General features: G+C 35.2%; 1 protein-coding gene across 5 annotated transcripts in view; it reads right to left on the bottom strand.

Moving 5' to 3' along the window:
* Nucleotides 1-13417, bottom strand: part of KCNIP1 (potassium voltage-gated channel interacting protein 1) — a 365400-nt gene that overhangs the window by 44181 nt on the left and 307802 nt on the right. For 2 of the 5 annotated variants that reach the window (XM_081950445.1, XM_081950448.1), the window contains exon 2: nt 1686-1718. The exons of the other annotated variants lie outside the window; for them this stretch is intronic. In XM_081950445.1, coding sequence (XP_081806571.1) covers nt 1686-1718 — 33 coding nt within the window. The remainder of the gene's footprint in view (nt 1-1685; nt 1719-13417) is intronic. 5 annotated transcript variants of the gene reach the window in all.

The raw sequence follows: 13417 nt of genomic DNA, 5'->3' as shown, positions 1-13417 counted from the left end.
ACATTCACCGGTGAATGTTGACATTCACCAATTTCGGTCTTTCACCGTAACATATATATAATATCTGATGAGAATGTTTAGATTTCCTATCAAATTAGCCAGAAGCTTTTCACATCATTTTTTTTAATTTAAAGGAAATATTATTTATTTCTCAACTTTTAAGGGGGCATATAAATGAAATTTCCACAGGCAAGGAAAGAAAATGATTACATGCACAAACATATATCTGAAATGACTATCTTTACTTATAAAATGAATTGTAGAAATGGGATGAATTTAATATTATAGCAAAAATATTTGATATTATATGTGAAGTTTATATAAAAATATTTATTATTAGATACATGTTAAAAATAAAATTGGAATTATTTCCCATTTGGCAGTGACTTAAAATGATTGGTTTTAAGGTTCTCCTGACTTAAAATCTCCTAACATCTATAGCTACTTAAAGCTTGTTTAAAATTTTAATTGCAACTATCTGAAGAGAAAAGTTACTTTCATTTCAAAGCTATAGATTCCCTCTTTGGCAGATTAAATAGCTACAGAAGAAAATTCACTGAAACAACATATTACTCCACATCACGCTTATCATTCTTGCATTTCAAAGACCTTTTTTTTTTCATTTCTGGGTCATGACCCCAGTATCATGTTTCCAGAAAACTTTTTTTTAAATCATCTGCATTTACTTCAATGATTTCTAGTTCACTGGTTAAATAACGTGATTCCAAGTAACTTTTTAGTGCCCCTGAATACTTATGCATGTATAAGCATAGTTAACAGTCTTCATAATAGTAACTTCATTGGGATACATTAATTTGGATTGTAATAGCAAGGCATACCACACAAAGATCAGGTTGCTCTACCAGCTTTCAGAAATGCACTTTGAAGGCCAATACAGTATACATGTATAGACCCATACCACCTTACCCTCTATGGCTGCAATCCATGTTCCTCCATATTGAAAAGCTGGGAGACTGGGGACACGATAGGGAACAAAGATCTTCAGTTGCAAATCAAAGGTTGGAGACACATGATTGCCCAGGGTTTTCTTCCAATACAAAGGGATAAAAAACATTGCTTCTGTTGATTGCAGTACAGCCATAACTTTGGGCTAATTGCAACAAGCCACCACCAGATTGTAGGTAGTGGTGAGAAAGCAATGAGGGTACCTCTTGGACCACTACAGGGTCTTCCCTGCTTGTAGAAACACTTAAGGAAGACCTTGCTTGCTTGCTGTAACCATGCATAGCTTTACCTCAAATACTTGCATGAATTATATATGTCTACAACTGGAACACTTCATGATTTTATATCTGCTTTGTATGAGGATCATGCTCCAATGCTACATCTGTAAACTTACTAGAAATCCATGAAAGGTGTCTTGGTCTTAATAATAAGACTGAGGAAGATGATAGAAGAACTCAGTCGATTAATGCTGAAGTGTTAATTGGTTTTCTTTGTTAGGAATATTTGCAAGAGCTCATTATTTGTTATCCCATGTCAACTATCTGCATATGCACTCTGCAATACATCAGGAGTATGGTTTGTACCTGTAACTTCCAGCCTACTTTTCCAGTTTAAACAGAACCTTTGGTGGTGGGAAATTGCAACAACCATTTATATCATATTAGAATAAAAGGGGGGGAAATTATTTTGAAAGTTAGTCAAATTGATTTAAATTTTACCTCTCTGAGACAGGTAATACCATCGGGCGAATTCTAGGAAAAAGTAAGAAAACAATTTAACAAAAAAGTGCCATAGACACTTTAATCTTTTTCCCCCCGCAAAAAATGTCAATGTAAAAGTTGATGGGATCCTATTCTTGCTATGAAAAGATCCCTATCTTCGACATGGTATGTTTGATTTTGGTTAACTGGATATGGACTTTTTCATTTGAATGGCCCCTTGCTGTCTTTCCCAGCTAGAGATAACAAATGTGAATCTTTTCCCTTACATGAAACCACAGGACAATGAATGACAAGACAAAACAGGAAAGCAACAGGCCGTCTGCTCATGCAAACATGCAATTGAAGAAAAGGTTCACGAAACAGTTGGAGAAGTAGTGATTGCTGAAATCATGAGGAACTTTTAAAGATATGAAAGGACACCTTTCATGCAACTTTAAGAGCTTATTAAGGGAATTGGAAAGGTTTAGGGTTCTCTTTTCCAATATGGAAGAGTTGAATTTTCTGTTTCTTGTCAGTAGTAGAAAGGAAGAACGACCCCTGCAAAGAAAGCCTATCGGATAAATTCTGATTTTTTTTTAAACCAAAGTGATCAAATGTTATGTCAATAACTAAAAACAATCCATCTTGTCCTAATAAGAAATAAAATGTTTAGCAATAAAGCAGGGGAAAAAAAAAGACAAACAGCATCTACTGCCCATGTTTCAGTTCAAGATCCTGCAAATTAAATAATGGTAAGCCCTGGAAAGAAAAGTAGAACTAGTTAGAATTGCTCAGAATAACAAGCCACATTTTTCCCAGTCTTGAATTTATAATACAGAAATCTGCTGCTATGAAAATACAGTTGTTTAGTACTGCTTTAGTACGGCTTTTTGGTCTATGCTATGAATATGAAATTTCACTCCATTTTTCTCTCTCTCTCTCTAGACCATAACAGCCAGCTTTTTCCAATTCTCTAAAAGCTATAATATGGATCTCCTGTGTCTTGTTTATAGGCTTCATTTATCCAAGTGCAACCTGTGGCGTTGCATGAATGTGTTGCAATTTACAGCCACTTTGGAATTGCACAAAAATTCTATTAACACTCTCAGTAGGGGCATTAGCAATTTAATCAACCACAAAGAACAGATCCTGTCATTCTTATGAAAAAAAGGAACACCGGGTATACACAAAGGATGGCAAATGCAGGAAAAAAAGTTTGTATTGTTAATTGCTTGTCATGTGCCTGACTTCTCTGTTATTCTTAAAGGCTTTAATTGGTCACTTTGCATTCATATTACAAACTGCAACTTGCTAAAGATGCACATGTATTGTTAAAATTAATACTACTCAAACCATACAGAACTCTTGCCAGATATTTCCCTTACTTAGACATAAACCTAAGCCATCATATTTTTGTAGTATGTGGACCGATCCACTGTATTTTGGAAATGACAGTTTTCCTTAGGTGTAAGAAGGGTTACCTCATTTGTTAAATTGCACATGTGCTATTAAAATTAATCATGATAGCCCACACGTGGATATATTTCTCAACTTACAGAAAGGACAACATATTCAAGTTAGCCAACACTAACTTTCTCCAGTGCTAAAGCAACAACAAAATAATGAAACAATTACAGTGAGCAAGTAAAAGAGCCTCATATTCTTAATTGTAGGAAGATGGGGAAATTGTAACTACTATTGGTTTTTCTGTCTCAAAAGCATCACTTTGCCCCTAAACAAAATCAATGAAATTACTAAGACAAACACTGGAGAAAAAAAATCTTTTTTCTAATAATAATAATAACAACAACAATAACAACAACAACAACAACAATAATAATAATAATAATAATAATAATAATAATAATAATAATAATAATAATAATAATAATAATAATAATAATAAATTAAAGAAAGAAAAAGAGTCACTAATCCTGGCTGCGCAAGAACATGCTATCCGCACAAATGCCATTAAGGCCAAAATCGAAAAATCCTCTGATGATGCCAAATGCAGACTCTGCAAAGAAATTGATGAAACTGTTGACCACATACTCAGCTGCTGTAAAAAAATCACACAGACTGACTATAAAATGCGGCACAATTCAGTGGCACAAATGATCCACTGGAATTTGTGCAAAAATTATAATATTAAAACAGCAACAAACTGGTGGGAACATAAGCCTGAAAAAGTCTTCGAGGGTCAGATGGTCAAGATCTTGTGGGATTTTCGCATACAAACGGATAAAATACTGGCGCATAATACACCAGACATCACACTGGTTGAGAAAAATAAGGTTACAATCATAGACATCGCAATACCAGGTGATAGCAGGGTCACCGAGAAGGAATATGAAAAAATCGCAAAATACCAGGACTTAAAAATCGAAATCCAACAATTATGGCACAAACCAGCAGTGGTAATTCTAGTGGTAATCGGCACACTGGGTGCTATTCCAAAAGCACTGGAATTACATTTAAAACAGTTAAAAATTGACAAAATCACCATCAGTCAAATGCAAAAGGCCGCACTGCTTGGATCCGCACACATATTACAAAAATAAGTTATGATGTCCTAGGCCCCTGGGTGAGGCCTGACTAGTAATTAATGCCAAATCCGGCGAAACAACTGGCCGCTGTGATACAATTCTGTTGATGCAATAATAATAATAATAATAATAATAATAATGATGATGATGATGATGATGATGATGATGATGATAATAATAATAATAATAATAATAATAATAATAATAATAACAATAATAATAATAGAAATAGAAATCCAATCACTGACAAACACAGTCCGAGTATTAAGCACCGATATTTCAATGCAGTTTGGCATGGAAAAATGTGCCACGTATCCATAAAAAGGGGCAAAATCACTACATGTGAGGGAATTGAAATGCCCAATGGCCAACTAATTAAATGCAATGAAAATGAAGCCTATAAATACTTAGGCATTTTGCAGTTGGATAACACCAAACATGGATAAGTAAAAACTATTGTCAGGAGAGAGTACACCAACAGAGTTAGGAAAATTTTGAAATCTAAATTAAATGGTGGAAATACAATCAAGGCCATAAATACCTGGGCAACACCAGTTATAAGATACACAGCTGGTATAGTTAACTGGACACAAGCTGATTTGGACATTTTGGACCAAAAAACCAGGAAACTAATGACAATGCACTACAGTTTACATCCACGCGGTGACACTGATAGACTATACCTGCCCCGAAAATCAGGTGGCAGAGGATTATTACAAGTGAAGCAAATAGTTGAAGAAGACAAACATGCACTGGCTGATTATTTAAAAGAAAGTCAAGAACATCTATTAATCAAAGTAAAGAACAAAAATCTACTGAAGTCCCAACAGACGAAACAAGAATACAGAAAAGATGTGATAAAATCAAGAATGGAGAGTTGGCAGAACAAAGCATTACATGGTAAATTTATGGAAAAAATAAAAGATAAAGTGGACAGTGAAAAAACTTGGTTATGGTTAACAACAGGTATATTAAAGAAAGAAACAGAGTCACTAATCCTGGCTGCGCAAGAACAAGCTATCCGAACAAATGCCATTAAGGCCAAAATCGAAAAATCCTCTGATGATGCCAAATGCAGACTCTGCAAAGAAGTTGATGAAACTGTTGACCACATACTCAGCTGATGTAAAAAAATCATGCAGACTGATTAAAAATTGCGGCACAATTCAGTAGCACAAATGATCCATTGGAATTTGTGCAAAAATTAAGATTACAACAACAAACTGGTGGGAACATAAGCTTGAAAAAGTCACCGAAAATCAGATGGTCAAGATCCTGTGGCATTTTCGTATACAAACAGACAAAATACTGGCGCATAATACACCAGACATCACACTGGTTGAGAAAAATAAGGTTACAATCATAGACATCGCAATACCAGGTGATAGCAGGGTCGAGGAGAAGGAACATGAAAAAGTCGCGAAATACCAGGACTTAAAAATTGAAATTCAACGATTATGGCACAAACCAGCAGTGGTAGTCCCAGTGGTAATTGGCACACTGGGTGCTATTCCAAAAGCACTGGAATTACATTTAAAACAGTTAAAACTTGACAAAATCACCATCAGTCAAATGCAAAAAGCTGCACTGCTTGGATCTGCACGTATATTACGAAAATACATTATGACGTCCTAGGCCCCTGGGTGGGGCCCGACTAGTAATCAATGCCAAATCCGGCGAAACAACTGGCCGCTGTGATACAATTCTGTTGATGCAATAATAATAATAATAATAATAATAATAATAATAATAATAATAATAATAATAATAATAATAATAATAATAATAATAATAATAATAATAATACATGAACAATTGGATGAAGATTGACATTAGTAAAGAAATAACACACAAGTGGGAAAGAAATGAAAGTGAGGATTATGTTGCGATTTCTACAGCATTAGGTGATTAGCCAGCAAAAACAATGACATTTATAGTAATCAGCAACATCAGCAGAAGGCTGGCAAGAACTATAAGCAGTGTAGAACTAAATAGAAGATAAGCCATATGAAGTAAAAAGTAGTCATTGGCTGCAAATTACTCTTATAATATGTTTTCCCTAAAAGCACAAAAGTAAGTTTACAAATAAACACTACTTGTCAGCCATTTGTGAGGTAGCTAAGTTTTGCCTCAAAGAGCTGCTTCATGACAAACTACAAAACTAAGACAATTTTCCTTGTAAAGGCAAGGAGGTGACATAATTTCTTAGTTCAAGTTTTTTTCCCTTTTGTTTATTTATTGAGGATATTATTTATTGAAGAGATCTACTGGACTTCAAAGTTGTCAGTTACCTATAATACAAATGCAAGCATCCCACCATTATTCTTCAAAGTCAAACAGTACTTAAGTAGCTCAGAAAAGCTACTTATTGTTATTTATGATATGAAATGATAGATTCCTAGAAAGCTATAGAAAAAGAAAAGGAATGACATGATTTTCATATTTTATAGGGTTGAACTTTTCATCCTCATTGTCTTAGGGTAGCTAGGTATCTCTGATTTGTTGCTATGAAATTAAAAGATCTGTATAATGAAACAGAGAAGCCAAGTTAGGAGACTAGTTGATAACTTGACGTTGCCCAGGTATTTATTTATAGGGGTAAAATGTCCGGACCAAACATAATTTCTAATGTTGGATTTTCACCCTTATCAGAGGGAGTCCCCTTGTGGAGTACTGTGAAGCTGTTACCATGGCAACTCCACTGCACTGCACAGTAGAAGCCATTTTAAGGCATAATAGCTGTATCTAAACATAACATACACACCCCAAGAGGTGTTAGGAGTATCTTATCCCTACAGTATTTATTTGCAAAGAGTAAGTCATCTGTATACCAGGTTTGATTGAAATTGCTCGAGGCGTTCCAGAGTTATACACACATACAGCCATTTAGATAGATAGATAGATTGACAGACAGACAGACAGACAGACAGACAGACAGAAAGACAGACAGACAGACAGACAGACAGACAGACAGACAGACAGACAGATGATAGATAGCCCCATCATCTACTCTGGTAATTCAGTAAATCTAGTCCTGAATTAGATTCCTTCCTTCCTTCCTTCCTTCCTTCCTTCCTTCCTTCCTTCCTTCATTCCTTCCTTCCTTCCTTCCTTCCTTCCTTCCTTCCTTCCTGTGATGGCCATCTCAACTGTTCTGTGATGTAGAGTAGATTAACTCCAATAAACTTTCCTCAATGAATTATCAGCATTCTATATTTGGCATTCTATATTAAAGCAGGGACTGCTATTCTAAATTTAATTGTATGGTTACTTTTTTCTGTATTTTGCTGGCATCTTGGCTACCACATGAGTTATTGACATGGTGAAGACCATATGTTTCCTGGGGTTGTGAAAATTTTACCCAAACCCTAGAAATAGAATGATTATCCTTTGGATAGAGTTTTAGAAAATGTTGCAAGTCATCCAATGACTTGTTACCTGGAAACATATACTCAATCCCTTACCAATTTCATTTTCAAAAAAGAAAGCTAAGTCACTGCTCCAAGCAGACAAAACATTGCCCAGAGGAATTCTGAGCAGGTTTTCAAAATGAATGGCAAGAGAACTACCAAACTCTGCCAAACCAGCTACATGATTTGGCTTTTCTTTTAAAAATAGAAATAGAATAAGAAACATGATCAGCATTTGGCCACCTTGTTGAATTATACATAATTCTATTGTTAAAAGTCCTCATTTCCTCAATAATCTCATCAAACCTACACCAACTTTTGCAGACATTTACAAGATTAAGTAGAGGGAGATGGTTTATGCATAATTTCACCTTTTAAGTAAAGGGATGGAGTGGACATGGGATTTGACCAATCTTTATCTGAAATAGCGTATATGCCTCGTTATTTTCAGGTTGTTTAATTGATCTTTATAGAAATGATTCTGTTTGCTTTAGAATAAGGCAAGCAATTTTGTTTATCAGTATTAGGGATATGCAGATGTTGGGTTGATGATGATGCCATGAAGACACCCGAAAAAATATTGAAGGGGAGGGGCTGGGGAATGATGTTATATGGATCTTAAGCTTATTTTCCATTCACTTTTCATTGCGGTCAGAAGGAAATAGCTGTTTCATTTTGACATTTTGCTGCTGGATTTTAATACTATAATCTTCGAGATGATGAAGGCTGGGGGGAAATGTGTGTTTTTCACCATGCTTTAAAGGATTACCAGTTACTTAAAACATATGGATTATAAAACATCTTTCCTTGCCTATTACTTATGATTTCCCTATAAAAAAGTATGGTTATTTTCATTTGGTTTTCCCCCAAAAGCACCATTTTTGTTAGATAAATTATTATATTTCATGCTGCACAAAAAGATTATCACTCTGAAACTATTTACTACAGGAAAATTACTGTATGAAAAACAAAACTTCATTCGCTTTCTTTCTCTTTAGTTTGGATCCTTCTTGGATGAATGAAAAGATCCATATTTCTTATTTAAAAGTGTCTGGGTTTTCTTAGTGAAGTCACAACAGTATAATTAGCAGTATTTGGGACTTCCAATGCTAACTTCTTACATTTTATGTAATGAAAGAAGATAATGAATTCTAGCTGGTAAGGCATTTGTTAGCCAATAACAAAAGTAAAAATGAAAGAAGCATTTAAGTAGTCATACAACCAAATATGTTCATCGGCATGTAGTTTGAATTAGCATATTCTATTTTACAATCTAGGGGTGAATGTCTATTACAGGTGGGCTAATTGCATTGTATTTCTCTTTTATACTTAATTTGTTATGACATTCTGTCTGAATGATGGTATGAATGTTGAATAGTAACGTTAATTCTCAATACAGCTGCCCTTCTTAAAACTGCTTTCTTTTAGCAAGTGTTCAAAGTTATGACAATGCTGAAAGAGTAGATTTGTGACTGGTCCTCACACTTTAAACCATTGCAGCATCCCTGGGTCATGTGATTAATTTCAGTGCGTCACCCTAGGTGTGTGTATGTTTATGATCATTGGTGTTTCACAATGATGTGATCACCATAGGCTTGTTTTACACCAAGCTTCCAACTAGGAGAGTCAATGGAGAATCCAGCAGTAAAATAGCAAGTTGTGGTCGCATAATGTCTCACTTAAAACTGTAATGGAAGTGAAGTCATAAGTCTATCATAGGCACATGATAACTCACTTAGAGATTGTGCTAGAGATTGCGATGGCTTTGCCATTCCAATTGGGCTTGTTAAGTGAGGACTGTCTGTGCAGGAAATAATTTTTAGTTGATTTCAAATAATCAGTTATAAAACTCAGTATAAATATCTTTTGGGTAGAGAGAATGAAGCATTACATTCTTTAATAACCAAAGCTATTCTATACCAGTGTTGTGAAGCACTTAAAAGGGAAAACGTATGTGTGTTGGACAGGGGTGGATTCCTACCTGTGTTGGTTCCGGTTCACTTCACATGCGGATGCCAGATGCGTGCTGCGCCAGTGTCTAAAGTTCACTGCAATTGTTTTGTGCATGCATAAAGACCATGAAATACTAATAAAAAATGCCGGCAATGGCAGCCGAGACCAAGGAACTGGTTGGAGGGTGGGGTGGCCAGCCTGCGTCGCTGCCGGTTCTGCACCCCAGGCCAAATTATCACTACCGATTCACCCAAACTGGTGTGAACCGGTAAGAACTCACCTCTGGTGTTGGAGACACCTTAAATAAAAATTCTTGGAAATGCACAGCAGCTATGCAGGGTTGCTACATGGGCCAAAGAAAAGGCAGAGCTACTTTAACGTGTTTTTTATCAGGGGATCATATGCATGGCCATGTCTGCTCTTAATCCATTTTTCCTTTCCAGCCCAGATCTTTGCATCACACTCTTATTCTCAGGCAAGATAACATTTGTCAAGAATAAAGAATACAAGAAGATTCCATGTATTCCTTTGGATACTTTTCTAAATCCCTTTAAACAGTAGAATAGTAGTAATAAAGAATGTAAATAGCCTTAAACAATAAACAAATGTGCCTATAAATCCTCACCTCTCCAATTAAAACTGAATTTCACTGATTAATTATAAACATTTAGCTGATTGACCTCCTAATTAAAGTTTATGATTCTCTTGAGCATTTTGTAGTTTAATGTAGAGTTTTACTGATATGTTGAAGTGGCTGATTCTGAATTGCAAGTAAACATTTAAAAGAGACTGCCTAAATTTGCACAACTTTCAGCCTGGAATTAACCAATTTTCTGGGTTCACACAGTGCACTGACCATAAAATAACCAAGCAGGCAGGGTTCATATAATGTACTAACAAACACATATGAATCAGAGTTAAAATTAACCAAGGATCACTGCAACTGCTAGGTGAAAAATCAGCTATAGATAAGTTGATTTTGAGCAAAATGGGGAAAAAAACATCAAACAGGGCTAAATATTAGTTAACATTCTGATGTTATTATATAGTAACATGGACAGAAGCTAGATTCATACTGTAATTAACCAATTCCCGTTAAGGCACGTTAAGTGAATTCAGCTATCATGTAAAAATAAATAAATATACAAAGAAAATAAATAAAAATATAAAGAAGCTTTGATCTATTCATTCATTCAATGATGGGGACTTTTAATCTTTTTTTCCCTTTGCCTAAAAGTTGAAGATGATTAACATTGAACTTAAATAACTCTAAAGGTTTTTTATAAATCATCACCAATACATGAAGTTTATTTTATAGGTCTAAGTGCCAGCATTTTGTGTTCTGGTAGGACACAGGTTTTCTAGTTTCTGTTTGGTATTTATAATCAAAATGGTCAAAACCTAAAATAGTTTGGATGATTATGCTGTTTATTCATTGAAAAGCAGCACTGACAATAGAGGAGCAATAGGTAAAGAGGGCTATATTTTTAATTTGCTTGAAATCAATACAGGATGTGCTGATTTTTTTTTACAAGTGACTCACTATTACTGTAATAGCTCTTACATATCTTTATTTATTGCATTTATTCCATTTTGTCTCCAGGATCTGAACTGGTATACACAATGTTCTCTAACATTGCATTCTTTTCTTTAAAAAAAAATACTCTAGTTTCATCTTGATAAAAATGTGTGGGCAAATTGGAGTATTTAACTCAACTTAACCCGGCAGGTTTCATGATAAAATCAAGATTTGAACTCGTGTGTCACTTATCCAACATTCTATTTTCTATGCTACACTAAAAAGCAGTATCAGCATCAAGCCTTTTTCAACAATAACAATCACAGGAAGCGATAGAAAAGAGTCAAATCAGTTTTACAATGTATGAAGCTCCTTTTTATTACTGTAATTTTTGATATATACTGTAACTCTGATCAAATCTTAAACTGAAATGCAGAAACATCAAGAGATTTCTAAACATCATGTCATCTCATCTGGTCCACAGCTTGGAAAAAATGAAAAAAAGACATTTTGAAAAAAACACTTTGCCCTATTCTGTCTTGTTTAAAAACAGACATTATATCCCTCTGTTTATATTGCGGTAAATAAGATCAGAATCAGACAGCGTATAGTGCTACATTGTCACTGACTCATGAAAGAAAATGGATTGAAGTCTCAAGTGCACAGCAAAGCTGTTTTATTGTCTCTTATTATTCAGGCAGCCAAACAAAAAGATCCTATAAATCTAGCAATTCAGAAGCTATGCTAGCTAATATTTTCTTTTATGACTCAGTTGGGTTATAATATCTCTTTCTAGAGACAGAAATATAACATTGCCTTCAATGACAAGCGCAAAGACAAATGAGCAGGTATAAATGGTGTAAGAAAGATTTAGTAAATTATTGAAAATATTTTTTAGTTAAGAGACAATAAAATTCAGATCAGGGGAGAGAGGGTATGCCTATCTGATAACTTCCCTTTCTGTGGGAAATCCCTATTTCTTGTGATTAGCTTCATGACACAAAATAGTTTCTGATATAAACCCATTGTTCAGTCCCATGAGAATGAACAACCCAAAATTCAAAATTTGTTGTATTTTGGACTTAGATTGTTGGTGGCAATATGCTGACTCTGCAAACTGCTTAGAGAGGGCCTTGAAGCAGTGTGAAGCAGTATATTGCGCTAGTGTATGCAGTTTTTTTTCCAGTGCTGATCTGAAAAATAGCTGCAAAGTAAAATTCAAATTAGAAAAATGTTCATCCTTCAAAAGTACCTATGAAAATGAAAAAGCAAATGTGGCTGTGTGGCAGCCTGTAAAAATAACATCCAGAATTTGAAGTGAACCATTACCTTTATTAGGCCATTAAAATGTCAGAAATAGCAAGAAAGCTTTGATTCTCCACAATTTTCTGTTAGCCTCAATATCCCAAACGTCCCAAGGTTGAGTTTTCATTAATAAAGAAGATAGTACATTTGATCATTAAAATTTGCTCACAAGATGATAAAGAAATTAAGAATGTGCTCAGATGTAACATCTTTCTGGTCTTCTTTCTTTATTAGTCACAATTTTCTGTCAAGGAATAATTTCTCTTGCAACTGGGATAGTTATTTACATATTGTCCAACAAGGAATATATGTTTGAATAATTGATATTTCTTTTATTATGGAGTGAGGAACTCTGGATCTTCAAATATTCCTGAACTAGCTGAATACCTGTGCTCCGCTATGAGACTATATGATCGGCCTTGATAATTCTCACCGCATTCCTAAGAGATCTTTAAGGGGCGTGCATAAGAGCACCAGCATGCCTACCATCCCTGTATTTGTATTCATTTCATGTATTCATAATCATGTCTATACTTATATCTGTTATCTAATTCATACTTGACAAAATGAATAAATAAATAAATAAAATTAATGAGTAGTTACGATTGGCCTTTTCTCTCCCCTCCTCTCCCTCAGGTTTGCCCCACAGAAGCCTCTCCTCTCCTATCCCCCTTCTCTCCCACAGGCTGGCCCCATTGATCCTCTCCTATCCCCTTCTTTCCCTCAGGCTTGTCCCACAGAAGCCTATCCTTCCTATCCCCCTTTTCTCCCTCAGGGTGGCCCCATTGATCCTCTCCTATCCCCTTCTTTCCCTCAGGCTTGCCCCACAGAGGCCTCTCCTCTCCTGCTTCCTTCTCTTCCTCAGGCTGGCCCCATTGATCCTCTCCAAACTCCCAGTCTTCATGCTGAATGAGTCACACAGCAGTTGGAACAGAGTTCTTTTCAGGTTGGGAAGGGGAGTAGAACATCTAACTCCTTAGTATCAGAGTGTGTTAATGATAATATAAGAAATACTAA

This window comes from Natrix helvetica, assembly GCF_964273705.1.
Source record: "Natrix helvetica genome assembly, chromosome: 1".
In the NCBI taxonomy this organism is placed as follows: Eukaryota; Metazoa; Chordata; class Lepidosauria; order Squamata; family Natricidae; genus Natrix; species Natrix helvetica.
The sequence above is the reverse complement of the archived record's forward strand: the minus strand, read 5'-3'. Positions and strand labels throughout refer to the sequence as shown.